The sequence below is a fragment of the Sapajus apella genome, unplaced genomic scaffold, assembly GCF_009761245.1.
Source record: "Sapajus apella isolate SASKATOON/1434 unplaced genomic scaffold, GSC_monkey_1.0 scaffold35, whole genome shotgun sequence".
Taxonomy (NCBI): domain Eukaryota; kingdom Metazoa; phylum Chordata; class Mammalia; order Primates; family Cebidae; genus Sapajus; species Sapajus apella.
Window position 1 is genome coordinate 23,440,436 of NW_022436975.1, and position 21,631 is coordinate 23,462,066.

A 21,631-nucleotide genomic window follows, 5' to 3' on the forward strand; every position below is an offset into this window, starting at 1 on the left:
TATTTGTATTAGTTAGGGAATTTTAAGTGGTAAAATTACCTTCTTATAATCTTGGAAGAACTTGGAGCATTCCATATTAAGTTAAAGAATCCCCGACCCATCTGTCTCCTAGCTGCGTAAGCAACTAAGAGGATTTGCTGACTTGGACTTTTCTCTTTTCCAGATCCTGGCCATTGTGTCTATCCTGTTCATCGTGCTTTCCACCATTGCTTTGTCTCTCAACACGCTGCCAGAGCTTCAGGAAACAGATGAATTTGGACAACCTAATGACAATCGCCAATTAGCACACGTGGAGGCTGTGTGTATTGCATGGTTTACCATGGAGTACTTGTTGCGATTCTTATCCTCACCAAACAAATGGAAGTTCTTTAAAGGTCCACTGAATGTCATTGATTTGCTGGCCATCTTGCCATACTATGTCACCATTTTTCTCACTGAGTCCAATAAGAGTGTGCTGCAGTTCCAAAATGTGAGGCGCGTGGTCCAGATCTTCCGAATCATGCGCATCCTCAGGATCCTGAAACTCGCCCGGCATTCAACAGGCCTGCAGTCTCTGGGTTTCACCCTTAGGCGGAGTTACAATGAACTGGGCTTGTTGATATTGTTTCTGGCCATGGGGATAATGATATTTTCCAGCCTGGTATTTTTTGCTGAGAAGGATGAAGATGCTACCAAGTTCACCAGTATCCCTGCATCATTTTGGTGGGCCACCATCACCATGACCACTGTTGGTTATGGTGACATTTACCCTAAAACGTTACTAGGGAAAATTGTGGGAGGCCTGTGCTGTATTGCTGGGGTTCTGGTTATTGCCCTTCCTATCCCGATTATTGTGAACAATTTTTCTGAGTTTTACAAGGAGCAGAAACGCCAAGAGAAAGCAATTAAAAGGAGAGAGGCTCTCGAGCGGGCCAAAAGGAACGGAAGCATTGTTTCTATGAACTTAAAAGATGCCTTTGCTCGAAGTATGGAACTGATAGATGTGGCTGTCGAGAAGGCTGGAGAGTCCACCAATACGAAGGACTCCACTGACGATAATCACCTGTCTCCAAGCCGGTGGAAGTGGGCCAGAAAGGCTCTGTCGGAAACAAGCTCCAACAAGTCTTTCGAGAATAAGTACCAGGAGGTTAGCCAAAAAGACTCCCACGAGCAGCTGAATAACATGTCTTCCTCCAGCCCACAGCATCTGAGTGCCCAGAAACTAGAGATGCTGTACAATGAAATCACCAAGACACAGCCTCATTCTCACCCAAACCCAGACTGCCAAGAAAAGCCTGAGAGGCCATCTGCTTATGAAGAAGAGATTGAAATGGAAGAAGTGGTGTGTCCGCAGGAGCAGCTGGCCGTGGCACAGACTGAGGTCATCGTGGACATGAAGAGCACCTCCAGCATTGACAGCTTTACCAGCTGTGCCACCGACTTCACAGAGACGGAGAAATCACCCCTGCCACCGCCCTCCGCCTCTCACTTGCAGATGAAGTTCCCAACCGACTTCCCAGGGACAGAAGAGCACCAAAGAGCTAGGGGCCCCCCATTTCTAACTCTATCCAGAGAGAAAGGGCCTGCTGCCAGGGATGGCACGCTGGAGTATACCCCAGTTGACATAACTGTGAACCTCAATGCCAGTGGTTCCCAGTGTGGGCCACACAGTCCTTTGCAGTCTGACAATGCCACTGACAGTCCTAAGAGCTCTCTAAAAGGCAGCAACCCACTAAAGTCCAGATCCCTCAAAGTGAACTTTAAAGAAAATAGAGGCAGTGCACCACAGACCCCACCCAGCACAGCCAGGCCACTGCCAGTCACAACAGCTAACTTTTCGCTCACCACCCCACAGCACATCAGTACCATCCTCTTAGAAGAAACCCCCTCCCAAGGAGACAGACCCTTGCTGGGTGCTGAGGTCTCAGCACCTTGTCAGGGACCTTCCAAAGGGCTGTCCCCCAGGTTTCCCAAGCAGAAACTGTTCCCTTTCTCTTCAAGAGAGAGGAGGAGCTTCACTGAAATAGATACTGGTGAAGACGAAGACTTCTTAGAGCTCCCAGGGGCAAGGGAGGAGAAACAGGTGGACTCCAGCCCAAATTGCTTTGCAGATAAGCCTAGTGATGGGAGAGACCCTTTAAGAGAAGAGGGCAGCATGGGCTCTTCCTCCCCACAGGACACAGGTCACAACTGTAGGCAAGACATTTACCATGCTGTGAGTGATGTCAAAAAGGACAGTAGTCAAGAAGGGTGCAAGATGGAAAACCACTTGTTTGCCCCAGAAATTCATTCCAATCCAGGAGACACAGGTTATTGCCCCACACGTGAAACCAGCATGTGACTAGTTACAAAAGCAATAAATCAAAAAAAAAAAAAAAAAAAAAAAAAAAAAAAACTCTTGTTTCTTAAAAATGCAGTTAATAATGCCTGTGAACTAAAAAAATGGGAAGCCCTCCCCAGAAAAGTACATAAAATGTTATTTTTGCATGGCATGAACAGTTTAGCTTAAGTACTGTTTAAATAAAGAATCAAGACTGCATTTTGTAACAAACCAACAAAAATGACTGAAGAACGGTGAACAAATAAAAAGAGCTCTATTAGGAACCAGTATTCTGCAATGTCTGACATTTTTGATCCTTTCATTTCAAAGTGTAGGCCGATTTTCAAGTTTTAACTTTTATGTTACGATGAAGTTTAGAATTTTCACATGAAAGGATGAAATGTCATTGCATGCATTCACAATTATGAGGAATAAGGTACTGTGAGCTTGCAAAATGCATAACTTTATAAATATTGAGGCCTGGATGCGAAAGTGTCACGAACACATGGAAACAAGTTTCTGAAACACAGGTATTTCCTTCACAACTACTGCCTGGAGGAGCTGTACAGACTTCCTGTTGCAAAATTGCAACCTCTCCTTAAACCATCTTGAATATCTTGCTTTGAGTTATGAAGCTCTTATAAGTACATTTGTTTAAAGGAATACAGTATTTTTTATTTACTTGTGATATAATTCATAGAGTACATTTTACTTTTTTGCTTCTGCTTAGTTTTGGCATTTGTGGTTTCATTTGTAAATCATAGACATGGGCAAGATTTAATGACCAGATATCAAAATATTTAAAATTTAAGTCTGAAATTTTACCAACAAGTTATATATCATGCCACAGCCTATTACAAAAATGTATTTTTTTAAAAAAACCTGAACTTATTTAAAAGGTTATATCATACAATTAAATGTTTTTCATGGCAGTCTACATTTGGAAATTAGTTATTTTTAAAAATGTATTTTGGCCACCTAAAGATGATGTATTTTTCATTTGAATCCAATATAACATAACCTTTTCTAACTAAAGTTCTTAAAATAGAATGCAGATATGCCAAAATGGAAACTCCAAAAAGTGACTTGACAAACTAAAAGCAGAGTCATTTAAGTCAGGTTTCCACCACCACTCAGAGTTAGCTGGGAAATGAGTAACCATGAAAAGAGCCTGGGAGTGGTAATAGGTCACCCAATATTTCTCAACATGGGATGCAAGGTTGGGGGACACTGCAATGTGTGGGAGGAAGTTGTTCCTTTTGCAGGATATGAATTACAGAACCCAGATCACAGATGGCAGTCACACCCTCCTATAATTACAGCAACTAGAAATATCCCTTTCCAGGGGGTGATTGGGACTCTCTGTGTTCAAAGTGACTTTCAGCGTTTTTTACTGGGAATAGTGAAATCCAGAGAAGTGAAGGCACTGACCAGAGACTGCCTTGTTGATGAAGTCTGTGCTAGAACTCAGGTCATCTTAATTCACTTTGCTTCATAAGAATCAAGGTTCTGGTCCAGATTTGCAACTACCAGATGTGTGATTCTAGGCAAGCCTGTACAACCTCTCTTGGTCTCAGTTTTGCCCCAGTAAAAATCAAAACAAAATTATTTCCAAGCTCCCATAAGACCTCAAATTAATGATTACTTGGTCTCCCAGGAAGGTCCAGATTTTGCCTCAGCCTAATGCACTTTGTATGTGTGTGCGTGTGTGTGTGTGTAAAATTCAGGGAAACAGATGCTGGGCCAAATTTAAAGCACAATTTATTGTTGAAAGAAAAAAATTCTATATTTTATTTTTAAGAGGGAAAAATAGCCCAAATATTTAGACTCTTATTTAAGGCTTTAAAGAAAAACATTTCTTTATTACCAGGATCTGGTCATTATATCTCAGATAAGAAAACAAGTTTTGATCTTAGTTGAAACCCAGGCAGACCTATTGCTAAAATAATTTTAAACATTTCTTTTTTCACTGTGCTTAGAATTTCTTAGTAGTTTTCATGTTTGTTTCAAAAAACCGTTAAGAGTATATGGTCATTAACTGTTGGTATTTACATTACTCATTTCAGTGTCTAAAGCTAAATATTGATCAGTTTTGTAAATAGAGTGTTTGAATTTTCTATCTATAGTTTTTCAAGGTCAAACAGGTATATCTGCTGTTAGATGATTAGCAAATAATTTATGAAAATCATTTTCTTAACATAGCCTCATAAAGCAATTATTTTCAAACATCTCTTATTGCTGAATCTCAACTCTTTTTATTCACCTTTCTGTATAAGTGAACTTGTCTTAATGCGCTGAGAGTTGACTGATGCCACCTTTCCTGTGTCTGCTAGGCCTTCTGCTGAGAAAACTGCTCCAGAATGTTTAATATTGGAAAACTTGCCTAGCAAAGAATCCTAGACATTCCTCCCTAGAAGCATCCTCCCCAAAATATTTTTTCCCTTCATTCTAAGGTAATTTTTTAAGTTTTAAAGAGTTTTCTAGTACAACCCATGGTAAGCTTATCCTTCCATTTTTCTTAGTTCCTCTGACCCAAAAGTCATCAGCTAGGAAAAAAAGAAAATGCTCCTCTAAAAGACATCTTGGACTTTGGTGTTTTACAAGGAGGCAGTGTGGGGACTGAAGGCTCCCAGGATGCACTTGTGTAGCACTTCCCAAGACTTTTCTACAAACTGCACCTAATGCAGAAAATAAACGTGTGCCTGGAATGGTCTGGGAATGTCCCAAGCACAGAGTTTTTTCTAAGTCTTATGTTTTACATTAAAAGGTCATGTAAATGCTGCATTTTACTTCATAATTTTATATACTCCATATGTTTAAATATTTTAAAAATAATTTTATATTATTTACCAACTGGTAAAATGGATACTCTTATAACTTTAAATATGTCTTTTGTACCCCCTGGAAAAATAGATCCCCAGTTTGAGATATGCTGCATGAATGACAGGAACAGAGATTGGTTCCCTGAGGGCCACCGGAGGTTTCTGCTGCTGAGAGTGCTCACTCCTTGTTACAAGTGAGGATTATTTGAATGACCACAAAATAACTCAGTTTCATGTATGGCTATTTTAATTCTTCTGAGTCTCTTAACAACCAGCACAAATTGCCACAATATTATTTGAGGTCAAAGATAGAGTCCAATCCTACGAGGATAGAAATGGGTGCATCAATGTGTGTCCTGAGTCAGACCACACATACACACATATGCTAAGTTGGTGCCTGAAATTGACTTGATTTGTCTCTAAACGTTTTTACTAGAAATTTCTCAACTGTGACACAAATCAACTGCTTTGAAGCAAGCATTTGATCAAGTATTGTCCTGATATGACTAGATTTGGTAACAAGGAGAATATATGCCAAGTGTCTGTTCCCATTAATTTCTTGTCAAAACAGTCTTACTCTCATTGACATTGTCCTAGGAAAGTCAAAAATTCAACTATTTTCTCTTGAAGTTAGAAGAGAAAAAAAAAAGCCATATGTATGTAGAGTACTTATAGTTTCTTATCTCACAACAGTCTTTTGAATATGCAGTAAAGGACCAGAGGGGTTATACATTTTGCTCAATTTCACACACATCACTGGTGAATAGTAGAACTTGGCCTCATCCATGTCATCTGGCTTCAAGTCTGGCATTCTAATATACCACATGAAAGTATTAGGCTTGGTTTTTTCCCCAGTAATACCCAAAATATGTAAATAAAACTGGAGGTGCATTTATAGTCACACAGTTTGTTTAAAGCACCAGTAGATCATGCCATATGGTAAGGACATGAAAGAACTGATATTAACCATCTTTTGCATATATGTCTGCCAATTTGGAATTCTGACCGTAAGATACACATCCCTGTTTAAAGAAAATAATTCATTGTTCTTGATATCACATGACATACTCATTAAGCAGAGGGCTGCAGGAAGCCACTTAATCTGAAGCAAAAGCAAATAGAGCTTTAGAAATACTAATAAGTTCAAAAATATTGTATAATTGAATTTGATAATTATTCAAGTGTTCATTCATTCAGATACTAGTTAAGCATCCCTGTATGTGCTAGGGTACAATCCCTGGCTTCATGGAGCTTACTGCCTTGTCCCACTTAAAACCAAGCTGAGGATTTGAGTTGCTGGAAAATGTCTTTTCCGAGGATTGAAAAATCACTCAATTATCAAGCCAGAGAAGCATACAACAGGAACAAATGAAATGATTTTCCAAAGAACTGTTTTCCTAAAAAGTAGATGGATGACATAAAGTCTGATCTATAATTATTTTTGAATCACAGTTTGGATTTCACACTTGAAATAACAAATTGTTACTCTGATTGAGTGAGGTTATGGGTTGTCTTTCCTTATTATCTGATACAATAAAAAATAATTTTTAATTAGATATATTGCTTGTAAAAATAGCTAATTATAGTCTGTAACAAATCACTAGAGAAAAATTTATTACTGGTGGAAAAGTCTGTTAAAAAGTTTATGTTATAATAGTGTGCTTGATAGTTATATTATTAAAAGCAAAGCATTTTAATGCTTTTTTTTTACTTCCTATTTACTATGGGCAACATTTTAGGGATATCTCATTAATCTTTGCTTCATCTCTAAATTTCTAAATGTAAGATTTTTTAAATTCAGTATTAAAAACTACTTAGTTTGACTCAAGGTGTTTAGTCTCTAGGTCCATGTGGATTTTGCCACTGCATTGTCCTCTCCCAAAACAGAACTTTAAAAAGAAGAAGAAAGAAGAAGAAGGAGAAGAAGGAGAAGAAGAAGGATGAAGAAAGAAGGAGAAGAAGGAGAAGGAGAGAAGGAGAAGAAGAAAAAAGAAGAGAGGAAGGAAAAAAGAAAGCCACAAAATCTAAATTAAAACGGAAACGTTTAAAGGCCCGTCCCTACTAAGAAAAAGGAAAGGTCCCAACTCCAAAATCTTGGTGAACACCTCATATTGTTCAGTTCGGCATTTATTGTGACATAAATGCTATCTTTTAGTGGTTTCAATGACCATTTCTTCTACTTTTTTAAAACAGCCTAAGTTAATTTCATAAATCCGTATTTACTGTATTCTCTTCCTTATTAAGTCCAAAGGGATCTTAACCTATAAATACACATATAAATAAAGGGAAGTGGGACATTCTCTTTAATAATAAAGTCACCCAAGGCCAGCCAGAGATACACGTAGAAAGAAAAAGAACGACTACGAAAAATGTAAGAAAATTAAATATGTTTTAAGCAGAGAAATTTATGTTAGGTATAGGCATGCATAAAGTTTAGACTAAATACTTATTATTTACAGAAAATTTAGAATTACGGTCATAATTACAATTCTACTTTCTCTCCTGAAGAAATTATTTATCATCTGACAGATATTTCCAGATTGCTGTTAATAAATATCTTATTAAACAAATATGTATTGAGGTTCTCCCATGTGCCCAAAATTAAGTACAGTTCATTCCCTCAAGTTTACAGTCTAGCAGAGGTTTCATATTTAAGAGGTTATATTTCCAAGTAAAATCTAATTCCAGTGGATTACAGTGAGCTAATAATAGTATGACAGTAGATTTGAGTTTGTTGTTGGAGAATGTCTGTAACTCCCTTCTATTTTCCTTCAGACTGAAGTTATTTTTTTTTCCATTCTCTAATCTAGAATCTGAATTTCCACCGCATAGGGTTTCTAAACACCCAGGCTTTAAATTGCAGTAGCTGTCTGAAATCTAGTGACAATGTATTTGAACGAAGACATTTCCCACTTCGGCAGAATAGGATTCTAGCCAAAAATGACTTTGAAAATGATCGTTTTATACTCCATAACTGTTCTATTTGACTTTTTTTTAAATCCTAGGCTGTATGCTGAACTAGATGCCACCTCCAGCTGCTGATTTTATGAAAGCCCAACGCCCACCTGAGCAATGTTTATCTTCCCTCCATGGCGGGCAGTGCTGGCCAATAATATGGCTACATAGTTTTTCTTTTAAATTATTTTTACTCCATTTCAAACTAAAACAGATTCAGGATGGCCTACCAAATACTTAAAATAGACTTTTAAAATCAAGACCCAGGGAAACTGACACGGAATAGTAAGGACAGAGGCAGAGTGGAAAGGTACGGTTTCAGAGAGGACGTCATGGGCGCTCCGCCGACCGGCTGGTTATTCCCTGTATCGAGTGCCCTCTGCTGGTCAGTCTGAGAGAAGGTGGAACTGTACAGGCCAAGAAAGGATGCCTTAACCAGGAGTTGAAAACCACCTTCAGTTTTCCACCTTCAGTTTCCCTGCATATAGCCAAAACCACAGTTGCATCCCAGGCATTGTTTTTTCAGTGATTACATCTCAGGTTTTTTATTCTTATTCCAAAATATTTGATAAAACTGTTGCTACCCTTTGCACGGCACTTTCAGAGTATTCCTACCTCCTAAATAAAAACAAAATCACAAGTGTAGCTAAATGTCTAGCAGTACCCTAGTCTACACTTGGGATACACAGAAAATGCTATTTTGGCCTTTATGCCGTTAGTGAGAAGTAAGATAAGAACTCAAATTTGTGGGTTTAAAAAGATTATGGATCTGTAGTGACAAGTGTATTTGGGTTGACTCACCCCAAAACCCACCATGTCCATTTTACTTGAAGATTACAAGTAGAGCCTGAAATACCCCTGAATTGACTCTTGAAAAAAAAAAGGTGGTTTTCTAAAATCCCCACAGACATCTGTGTGTGCTGGCCAGAAATTCTACTACAGCCAGATTTCCAATCCATCTTTAAAGCAGCATGCTTCTAACATTCGTATTTGTGTATGGCTTAGGCTATGTTTTCAACCTGTAAATTGTACTCACATCATAATGTTTAATGAAAATTAGAAAGATTTTTGTAAGGAAAACACATACACAGAAAGAAATATGTATTGATATTACCCAAATTACTTATCCAACAAAATGCTATCACTAGAATTAATTGATAAAAATGTACATATTCTATGAAAATCTCACTAAAGAATTGGCAAAAATATTCCTGTTAAGATTTAGCTCAAAACCAAAGAAAAGGGGAAAAGAAAAACATGCAACTTACAAAAACTAGTGTGTGACACTCTCCTGTCACATAATAGCCAAGTTCCAAACTTATGCAATTTTAAAGAGATATGATATTAAACCATAAATAATTCAGGGAATGCATAAAGAAGGTTTATTAAGCAAATAGGAGGTACCATTAACACATTGCCGCATTTTTAATAACCTTTAACTACATAGCGGCTATGTTTGCTTTTAGCACCTTGATTTCGATCTGCAGTCTTTCTGTTTCATACTGTTACTTGTGTGTTTGCTTACTTGCTTTGTTTTGTTTGGAGAAGTGAGGGTAGGTGGAAGAAAATGTTTAAAGGGGAATATTATTGGGCAACTTATTAATATTACCTAGTGTACCCTGGAGTATAATAGAAACCATGTAGACATGCCTCGGCCATCCCTCTCCCTTCTGCTTTTTTGTCAAGTTTTGCTATCCTGGTTTGGAAACAGATTCTTGAGATCAAATTTCCGATCCTGCTAATTAAGATTTTTCATTACTCTCCTGTCTGCATTACCCCCAGCAATCCTTCTCTAGGATCTGCCTGAGCAGAGTGTATCAGGTACCAAGTCAAAGTGAAGACCAAATGAGCCATTAGCAATCACAACTTGAAGCCCAAAGCCAAGAGAAACAGGAGGATGTCCCAGCAGTCAGAAAACATAGCGAGGCCTAAGGACAAAGGAACTGTCTATACAGTATAATAATATGACTTGACCAACAAAACAATGACACAGTGCTTTCCCCCGTGATGGACCAAAAAAAAGTACAGTACTTTTTAAGCCTCTATTAAGTTCTTTAATTTCAAAGGTACACAGCTGGCTTGATGAGAAAGGTGGTCCCTAATTCATGACTTTGTCACAAAGTTTTAGGCATCTCCATTAAATTTGTGTGTGTAACAGGTTGTTCATGTGCCTGTCTTCAGGGCGGCATACAAAAAGGGAAATATCAGTATAACCCTTTTAATCATTTTCCATGGGAACAAATACTTCAGTCAGGGAAAACTGATATTGCTCTGGTAGTTTTTTTATGGTTCTGGGCCAAAAAAATCTGTAATGGCAATTTAAGCAAAACTTTAGAAAAGGTTCTAAGAATAAAAAGCTCTATTGAAAACTTATACTTTGCTATACATTCAATTACAACTAATTTGCATTTGGATCAGTATTTTTTAATTCTTTCATATAAAAATCGTTTTAGGTGATCCTTTGAAATTAATGTTTATTTTCTTATAAATATAGATTTTTTTTCAATGGCATAAATAAGATGATATATAGTAAAATGACTGGCAAATAGGAGATATGGATTTTCTTTTTTAAAAGTATTTCAGAAGAAATTATTTGATCCACATTAGTATGCTAATGACTTAGTCTTCTAAAATTCTTCTGTGGCTTCCTAAACAGTCAAAATTTGACATATGTATATGAGTAGAACTCACTGTTACATAAAATGGAGGGCATTTTACCTGCTAAATTATACATATTATACACATGTATGATTATATATTATACATATTACACATATGTATAATATAATTATAAGTATATATATTATACACATGTATAATGTATATAATTATGCATATATTATATAAATTATACATACACACATTATCTACCAACCCATGTGGCTTTACAAAAACATTGACATTATTTGGACAAACAACATTCTGTTAAAACTAGATACTGCATTTCTTTTACCTAATTGCCTTAACTTTTTAATGTTTAAGAGACAAATATGAATTTCTTCAGAAGGAAGAAATTCCTTGTCCATTTCTTCTACAATTTGTTTTTTTTTTTTATGGACATAGGGTCTTGCTATGTTGCCCAGGCTGGTCTCAAACTCCTGGCCTCAAGCAATCCTCCTGCCTCAGCCTACCAAAGTGTTGGGATTACAGGTGTGAGCCACTGCAGCTGGCCCTTAAAATAATTAAGACTTCAAATATGCTATCTATTTGAGGAGTCTTTTACAGTCTCCTTATTACCACAAATTTGAATATACTTAGTCATTATGTGACTATTCAACAAACTGGTTCATCTTTCTGATTTAAGTATTTGTACACCTCAGGATGTATTTCATAAAGTAATTCATAACCACTTTGGTTCTAGATTTACTATAATTGGCTATCTGCCAGAATAAACTATAAAATGAGAATAGAAGATTATGGTGTCAAAACTTTTTCTTCATTAAATTTTCTTTTGACGATGTAGTCTAAATTGTTATCTGTATAGATTTAATCAGAGACTTTTTAACTTTTTTAATGTTAATCTTATTGATCAAGAAAGGTAACAGAGAGGGAGGCTCATTTTCTATTCCGATTTATTTAAATGCCAGATCATATAACTTTAGACAGGGCCCTTATTTTCTGCGAAAGGAGTGGAGCTGGGTGATGACCAAGGACTACATATAATGTAACAAGCACACTGTACACTGTATAGTCCTCACACTGTCTAAATGCAACTACCCAACCAAAGCAGATGGGCACTGTGGAATGAGGGTGCAGACGACACTAATATTAAAGATAGGCTAACTTGGAAATTCTTGCATTGAAACTGCAAAGGAATTTCCAAATACACTGAAATTTCACCTTTAAAGTATCTGCTAGCCATCTTTAGTAAAAGGAAAACAATATCTTGATTTTAATGAAGTTTTATTGTTTGGTTGATTTTTGAGTGATTATTTGGGGTTTTTTTTTTTTGTTTGGTTGGTTCGTTGGGTTTTTTTTTTTTTTTTTTTGCTATTTACTTTATGAAAACTTTAGTATAACACATTACTTAGTTTGGACTTGAAATCAACTTATGATGCTTAAAAAAATCCATGTTCTAAATCATAATTGCATGACAGTTTAGATCTGATTACTATTTAGTTATAGCCTAACAAATACTGTATTCCTGTTTTCTCAAAAAAAGTTCCTAGTTTATTAAATAGTATTCAGATGAAGCATTATGCTGCCCACCAGCTCACTAAATGTATTAAATACCTGTCTATATGTAGCTTATGTAAAAACTCCATATTGACTGTCCAAGTCTACTGCATTTAAAAGCTCGTCGTGATTCTATCATCTTGCTATGCCAATGCCTTATGTTATGTCATGTACATAGGCCATGGTACAAAAGTGACTGTCAACTGCTTACTCAACATCTAGTCAGAAAAGGTCTGAGGCAGTGCAATAACACTTTTAGTCAAACTAGCTCACTTTTGGAATCATTTACATCTATGTATTCTTTACCATAAATACTGAAATAGTATTCTTAACTGTTTTTTCAGGCTTGTAATACAAATCTCTGTGTCATATCTACATAGTCAAAATACATTAATTCTGTTTAAAAGTATTGCCTACTAACAAACTAATGAGAAATATCTACTGATTTTCCCATATAATTGCTTATTTTCCATTGCCAATGTAGACCTGCCTCAAATGGTGTCTTTCACCACTGTCATGTGTAAAATAAAGGGAGGCTATTGTGGTGAATTTTTATGTATGACATTAGCTCTTTCACTAGTCAAAGGATGTACATACCTCAGAAGTGACCTGTCTGTCGAGGTCCAGTATTCAAAAGTGTATCTTATTTTAATTTTTGGATGTCTACAAAATTAACATATGTAGACTTTCAAAGGCCAGCATTGGTGGGGAGAGGAAAGGAAAGGATGGAAGGAAGGAAAGGTGATGAGAAGATGAAGGGAGAGGAAGGGGAAAGAAAAGAATGGAAAAAAGCTAATAGAGGAAGTTAAATCTCTAAATGAGTTAAATAAGGCTTAAATAAAGTTTACATGTGTATTCTCTAAAAGTTGATTGGCTTGGAGGAGGCTGTATGTGTTTGTGAGTGTATGCACGTGGGCATGTCTATGTTTAAAGTCAGGAGGGGGAGCCTGAATTATCTACCACATTTTTGGTTAACTAGTCATACTTTTAAAACTTTGTCTAACTCCCAAAATTTATTAATCCAACATTTAGTACTAAAATTATAAGATTATTGTTAAACTCAGGACAGCTCTGTGGAGATTCACAAAGTAATTTTATGAAAACTTATGAGGAAGTTGTTTAGTTCTGTCACGAATTAATACACACACAAAAAAACAAACAATAACAACAAAAAATCTTGTCGGGAATAATTATGGGTGATTTCCCTGCAACACAAATTAGTATACAAGTTATTCTTTTTTCTCAAGTTGTAGATATTTTGATTGTTTCTATTGTCCATCTCCCAGATTAAAAGCACCAAAACTATTTTTTAAACTTAAGAAATAGAGTATCAGAAATTAAACATTAATAGTTCTTAAAGTTGCTATATATATGGTAAGTAAAACAATTTCCTATTTCTAAGTTATACATGGTATTAGATGTCTAGGTACGGTCACATGAAATATCATTGACTTTTATTAACTTCAGTGTTTTAGAGGGTTTTCATACTTGTCTATGAATGCTCTGAATGCTGCAGGGAAAAAGAAGCACAATCAGTATTTTGTTTTTTATGAATTCTCAATTGAGTTATCCTGTCCTGTCCACACACATAATAGCATTAGCATTTCATCTTATACCATGTTGAACTACTCTTAACACAAACTCTCAATAGAAACTTATTCGTAAGCGGTTAAGTCTTGTCTAGTCTCATTCACCTGCCTCAACGTGCTTTCTTTCATTCTATTTGAATACAAAATGTTCTTATTTCAGTTTTGTAGAGAGGATATGAGTTAGCATACTTGTGTTTGTTCAGCTGTCCATCCTGCATCGTTACTACAATGCCTTTCTCTGCCATTTAATGGTGTTTGTATCAATGTTCCCATATCTGCTGCATTTTAACTCCATAAAAAGAAAATGTGATTTCGTATTAATAGTTTTGTTGATCAACTCAACTCAATATTTCTGCACCAATCAGCATACCTATATGCATGTAGTAGTCTGTACAATTGTTCAACATCAAAATATGTTTACTTTATGTCAAAATGTCTATAAAATTGCTAGCATTGTTCTCCATTTCAGTCTGGTAGAATAAGCGAGATAGAAAATAAATGTGTAAATGAATCATCGTGTCATTTCGCTTCTCTGCATGAAGCCACTTTAACATGAAGCATGGCACACATGCCTGCCACCCAACAACCCATGGTTTCTTGACATCTCATTACTGACCCTCTAGGCAGGCAGCTTTTGAAGGAAGTGTAGAATAAAACAACCAAATATAGACAAATAAATAAAAGTTGGATCCATTGCCATTCAAAGAAAAGAATAACGATACTGTCCTTTTCAAATGAATCCTTTTGCACAGCCAACAGATGTATCATTTGGTTTACATTTTTTTAAAATTCAACATAGGCGCGGTGTGGCTCACACCTGTAATCCCAGCACTTTGGGAGGCTGAGGTGGGGGAACACAAAGTCAGGAGTTCGAGACCAGCCTGGCCAATATGGTGAAACCGCATCTCTACTGAAAATACAAAAATTAGCCAGGCTTGGTGGTAGGCACCTGTAGTCTCAGCTACTCTGGAGACTGAGGCAGGAGAATTGCATGAACTCGGGAGATGGAGGTTGAAGTGAGCCAAGATTGGGCCACTGCACTCCAGCCTGGGTGACAGAGCGAGACTCTGTCTCAAAAAAAAAAAAAAAATTCAACATAAACCACCTTGAAATTCTGGGGTGAGATCATCAAAAAGCTTAAAGATAGCTTTGAGATAGTCTCTCTCTGCCATTTCCTGACAGTCCTTGTTGGCTAAATCAAGTCTTAATTCCTGATACCAGGGCCAGCTGGATGGGTGAGCAACTTGTGCAATTGCATGTAAGGGCAGACACTTAAAAGGCGCCCACACTTAAGTTGTCATTACTTGAAGTTCTTAACAGTTTTAGAATGATGGACACTGTATTTTCATTTTGTATTAGGCCCCACAAATTATATTGCCAGTCCTGCTTGACCTAGTGAGGTAATGATAAGACTACTCATTGTTTCAGTCCCTTTAAGTCAAGAGGTTACAGACAGTGAGGAAAGAGGCTTTTTTTTTTTTTTTTTTTTTTTGAGGCGGAGTCTTGCTCTGCTGCCCAGGCTGGAGTGCAATGGCACGGTTTTGGCTTACTGCAACCTCTGCCTCCCAGGTTCAAGCAATTCTCCTGCCTCAGCCTCCAGAGTAGCTGGGATTGCAGGTGCCTGCCACCATCACACCCAAGTAATTTTTGTATTTTTAGTAGAGATGGGATTTCACCATCTTGGTCAGGCTGGTCTGGAACTGACCTCATAATCTGTCTACCTCGGCCTCCCAAAGTGCTGGGATTACAGGCATGAGCCAACACGCCCGGCCAAGAGGCTTATTTATTTAACAGAGTTTTTGTGGTTGTTTTGTTTTGTTTTGAGACAGGGTTTAGCTCTGTCTCCCAGGCTAGAGTACAGTGGCACAATCATAGCTCATTGCAGCCTCGACCTCCTAGGCTCAAGCAATCCTCTCACCTCAGTCTCCTGAGTAGCTAGGACTACAGGTGCATTCCACCACACCTGGCTAATTTTTTGTCTTTGTTTTTGTTTTTGATTTGTTTGGTAGAGACAGGGTTTCACCAAGTTGCCCAGACTGGTCTCAAACTTCCAGGTTGAAGCGATCTGCCTACCTTAGCCTCCCAAAGTGCTGAGATTACAGGCATGAGCCACTGCACCTGGTCCAACAAACTCTTATATATCACTTACAGTGTGCCAGGTCCTATATGTTCATTTGTTCATTCATTTTTCATAATACTAGTAGTATTATCATCCCCATTTTACAAAAGAGGAAGTCGAGGTACAGAGAAGTTAAGTATCATGCCCAATGTTACACAGCTAGTAATTCGAGGATTTGAACCCAGGCATCCTGGCTACAGAATTTTGGGCACCTGACCACTGAAGCTGTGCTGGCTCTTGCTTTGCTCTGATGCCTTTTCATCAAAGAAAAGTTGTCATTTTGTTTGCTAACAGAGCACTGGGGCTATGCATTATACAATCTACTTTGAAGACCTTTGCATAATACTATAAAAATTTTAAGGATGACTCCTTCTGAGAAGTTGCAGCTCTCCACAGAAACTTTTCCCCACTCCTGTTGCTGAAGACACTTGCCTGAGTTAATAAGAGATGTCTATAAATATTGAGTAAAATATTGCCAGTGTATCTATGGCCCAACACAGTTGTGAGTGCAGAGTGCCTGGTCTCTCTAAGCCAACTCTTATACTGACAACAGAGGGGAAAGAAGTGACAAAGAAAAAGGGCTGGTTGCAGACTTGATGACACTTTCCTCCATTTGCTCCCTCTGCCTTTCTGGTTCAGACATCGCCATGCATCTTCCTGAAATGAAAGGGACCAGAATGCATGAACAACTGCCACTCTGGGTGTCATTTTGTTTAGAAGAGGAAGAAGTACATAAAAGATGCATTTTGACGGACATTAGAGGTTAGTGCTGGTAATGCAGAGTAAATTGGTCCCGTGTTCGGAGAATTAGACAAGAAGCAGTGTGCTCCCTACTCATTCAGGCTGCAGGAGCCCTTCTGCTTTGGGCTGGTGCTCAAGGTCAAAGACATAGATGAGGAAAGGATGCTTTAAAAGCCTGCTTTACCCACACACTTCAGGCTTGACTGCACCTCCCAGGAGCAGCTGTTCCAGTCCAAAGCCTGGTAGAATTCTTTAGTCATCCCAGAGGGCCGGCTGTCCTCAGGAGAAGGGCAGTCTGTCCACATAAGGAATATAAATTGTCTCCCACTTCTGTTTCTCCCTTCTATCTACCATGCTCATCTCCTGATTCTTTTTGAAAGATCAGGAGAAACAAACTAAGAGAAAATAACTAGAAGTTGAGGAGGAGTCATCCACTCATGGATTCCATCTGAACTAAGAAAAATGGAATTAAAACAGATCTTCCCTCTGTTCATCTGGCGCTGCATGTGAAATTCCCACCCCAAGGTATAGTCTCTTCTCTCTGCTCCAGTTGCCTTCTTCACCCTCTTCCCTCAGCCCTAGAAAAACAAATCCTACAGTGTACAATTTGGGCCACAAAAAAAAAAAAAAAAAAGAAAGAAAGTAGGAGGAGGAATAAGAGCATGGCATCTACTCTAAGAGAACTAAAAAAAGATACTTTTTCTTCTTTTTCCACCTTCTTCCATATTCAACCTCATGTAAACAGATGGGTTTAACTGTGTGACTCAGACAGCTGCAGAATAGCAGAGAGAATGCTGGAGCCAAAACTGAGCATATTCAGCCCCAGGGGTTTCATTTCTCAGCCCTTAGGACTCCTCTAGCAATCTTCAAGAACTAAAATTTATCCAAACCCCTCAGTAACAACTTTACAGCACCACTGGCAAAGTGGTCAATGACTCCTATCAGGGCTAAATGTTGCATGAACATCTCTGATTGGCTGGAACATGGTGACAGCTCACATGACTTTGAACATTACCATTCTTCACATAAGAAACCAATGTGACACCAGGAAGTGTCAGGGAAGAGCATGAAATAGCCAAACCCATCACGGTATTCAAGATTGTCACAAGACACAGGATTTACTTCTGTCCTTTGTAACTCATAAATAGCCTGGATGAACTAAAGCATCTCCAGAAGAGAGTCACAGTGGCCTGTCCACCAAATTGAAGAAAACAACAAAGAGGAAACAGAAGGTAGACCTGAGAAATAACAATATGTTCAAGAACAAATTTTTGTTTAAGTATGTCATAGACTAGGTGACAGGAATATCAGTCATACAATGACTTATATTTTCTTGAGTTATTTTTTATGATAGTCAATATCCAATTATTTAATGCATATTTTGTCCTTCTTTGTTAAACACAGTGCTAAGTAGTAGGAATGCAAGACTAATGAGATGGGGTCCCTCCTCTCAAAGAGCTTACAGTTATCATTACAAGGATGGCAGACAGTTGATGCAATGTGGCCATTCCTTTCCTGCCCCCTTCCCTCACCCATGTCAGCCATTAATCATGTGTTCCTTGCCACTGACCCAGGATGTAACCTCAGGATACAACACCCAAATCAACCACTAACAGGCAGTCAGAACTGCTAATCCCAAAACTACTCAGTGTTTCTTTATCATCAGATAGACCAAAAAAACCTGATGTCTTTCTCCATAATATTATTACCATTACTATTAGAGCAGCTTATGTTCTTTGAAAGCCCATTAGATGCCAGACACTGTTCTAAGAGTTTTATAGGTACTCCTATCTCCTTCAATCCCGTTTCTCTAAGTGGTTGGTTAACAGAAATTTTATGTGGTCCTCACTGAAGTCTCATTTAAAGGAAATGGGAATAAACTCCAGTCTGAGGAAATTAGATGTCCTTCAGACAAATTTTCCACAAGTGATGGATGTTTCACATTAGCGATAACGAGAGCGCTAGCTGGTAAGATCTTCTTCCCAGGATATCTTCAGAATTAGGATAGATTCTCCCCCAGATGTAATGAGAAATGCAAACTGGTTGGAATGAAGAAAGACAAACCAGATGACCTTTCTGTGTTCTTTTCATTTCTGAGATTTTATAATTTGTGGTGCTCCAGAATCAAATTTATGTTTTGCTAAAGTCTATGGTAAATTGTATTCATTAAATTGTCTCCATATCCACTTAGCACAGATGACAAATCAGTAATGGAGGAGGACAAGCAATTTGCAATAATGTATTTTTAAACCTCTGTTGGTTGAATATCTACATTTTTGTGCTGAAACACAATCTTGCTTTCAGAATCACTCTCAAACATATCTCAAACCAAATGCTAGATGTGATGCAAAGGTTAAGACCTGAAAACTCGAGCAGTTTCATAATATTATACCCATCCTGAATTTATTCACACAAGTGAATAAATTAATTTGTGCTAAAATATCTTATGTTAGGATGGATATAATATTATGAACATACATTACTGGTAGACACAAACTGATTCTGAAACCCCAATGATTTAAAGAAGAAATAAAAACAATGAAAAACATTAGGTAATATTTTTCTATTTTAAGAACTAAATTTTTTTCTAGCCAGAATTGATAAAATCATAATTTATGTTGCATCTGATTTTAACAAGAAATTTGCCTTATATTGCTTATTATAAAATCATTTCCCAAAGAAGCTAGAGCTTTAAATAAGAAAATCCCATTTTGTTTTTCAGCTTTAACTAATAGCATTCTAACATTTATATTCCATCACATAGAACCATCTGGCTTTATCTATTCTCAAACCCATATAGGGTGAAATCTAATCTGTGGTCCCTACTCTGCCATTACCCAGAGTAAAGTCAACATAGACCTTCTTTGTTTGTTTGTTTGTTTGAGCCCCACTTTGTTGCCCAGGCTGGAGTACAGTGGCGCCACCTCGGCTCACTGCAACCTCTGCCTCCCAGGCTAAAGTGATTCTCCTGCTTCAGCTTCCCAAGTAGCTGGGATTATAGATGCACCACCATGCCTGGCTAATTTTTGCATTTTTAGTAGAGATGGGGTTTCACAATGTTAGTCAGGCTGATCTCGAACTCCTAACCTCAGGTGATCCGCCCACCTCAGCCTCCCAAAGTGCTGGGATTACAGGTGTGAGCCACCATGCCCGGCCAACACAGACCTTCTCAAACAAACTAGAATTCCAATTTCCAGTGACTAACAGGAAAAGAACAAAGCACATGCCAGTGCAATGAAGGAAAAAAAGACACAAGAATGAGGAGAAGCTGGAAAAGCAATTTACAAATTACCAAGATTATTATCACATCAGGAAACACAGGAAAAGAAAAGACATGAAGGCTTCTGTCTTTTTGTTAATAAAATTTTGTTCCTTTTTGTTTTCCTTTTTTTCCTTTGTGCAGCATTTTGGAAAAGCCACAAGGGAAGAGAAAGTCTAGCATATCATGAGTCCTAAGCATTGCATCCCTTTAGAGACTTTATCCAGATACCAGATATCTGCCAATGACATCAGTTAGATACTTCTCCTTCAAGAGTTCAAGGCTTTCTGTGGCCCCATACATAGTGAGCACATCTCTGGGTATGGTACAAAGAGAGGAATGGAGGACCTGGAGCAGCCAGAAAGACCATCACTAAGGCAACTCCAGTGCACTTCACCAGAGAAACTGAGTCACTGTTGAGGGCATGAGCCAAGCCATAGTCAACACTCAAGTCCTGGCCATCCTAGCCATGTTGTGTTCTTAACACATCCTCCTGCTTTATTTCCCCTCATAGCTTATCATACTGGGAAATCTTCTTTTTCATTACTGGTTTTTGTTTTTGTTTTGTTGGAGGTTTTGTGTGTGTGTTTTGTTTGTTTGTTTTTTGGAGACAGGGCTGTTCTCCAGCCTGGAGTGCAGTGGTGTCATAGCTCACTGCAGTCTCAATTTCCCATACTCAAGCAATCTGCCTGCCTTGGCCTCCCTAGTAGCTGGGACTACAGGCACACATCATTATGCCTGGCTAATTTATTATATTTGATATTTTGTAGAGACAGGATCTCAGTGTGTTGCCCAGGCTGCTCACGAACTCCTGAGCTCAAGCGATCCTCCCACTTCAGCCTCCCAAAGTGTTAGGATTACAGGCATGAGCCACCACACTTAGCCTCCTACTCTGATATTTCCTTATGTTTATTTATTTGTTTGCTGTTTGTAGTTTGTTTTCCACTCCCACAACTTCATCCTATCAGAATAAGCACTTCTTGCAGTAGAGACTAGTCTGCCTGTTCATCTCCATAGTTCTAGCACCTGAATAGTGCCCAATAAATATTTATTAAATGAAGAAGTGGCCAATGAGGGTAGAAAAAAGAAAAGAAGATACCGACGTTCCAAAAAGATGAAAGCAGGAATAGATTCAATGAAGTCAAGGTAAATGCATCCTGTTGCGTGCAATAAATATACAAAACTTTATCACTTTTTTAAAAAATTTAATTAAGAAGGCTGGCTGCAGTGGCTCACCTGTAATCCCAGCACTTTGGGAGGCCGAGGTGAGTGGATCACGAGGTCAGGAGTTCAAGACCAGCCTGGCCAATATGGTGAAACCCTGTCTCTACTAAAAATACAAAAATTAGCTGGGCATGGTGGTGGATGCCTGTAATCCCAGCTACTCAGGAGGCTGAGGCAGGAGAATCATTTGAACCCGGGAGGTGAAGGTTGCAGTGAGTCGAGATCGTGCTATTGCACTCCAGTCTGGGCAACAGGGTAAGACTCCATCTCAGAAAAAAACAAAACAAAACAAAACAAAAACTAGCTCTATTTAGGCTATGGGGAAAATAATTAATTAAGAAAAAGAAAACAAATAGCATGGATGCATCTCAAAAGCATTATGCTGAATAGAAAAGCTTTACACACACACACACACACACACACACACACACACACACACACACACAC

The 21,631-nt window shown here is 38.0% G+C and overlaps 1 protein-coding gene across 3 annotated transcripts in view; it reads left to right on the forward strand.

Moving 5' to 3' along the window:
* The window catches only part of LOC116563626 (potassium voltage-gated channel subfamily B member 2), an 82,873-nt gene extending 75,838 nt beyond the window's left edge, over positions 1 to 7,035 (forward strand). For all 3 annotated transcript variants that reach the window (XM_032296333.1, XM_032296331.1, XM_032296332.1), the window contains one exon: positions 164 to 7,035. In XM_032296333.1, the coding sequence (XP_032152224.1) occupies positions 320 to 2,320 (2,001 nt within the window). In that variant the 5' untranslated portion in view covers positions 164 to 319 and the 3' untranslated portion in view covers positions 2,321 to 7,035. The remainder of the gene's footprint in view (positions 1 to 163) is intronic.
* The last annotated feature ends 14,596 nt before the right edge of the window (positions 7,036 to 21,631 follow it).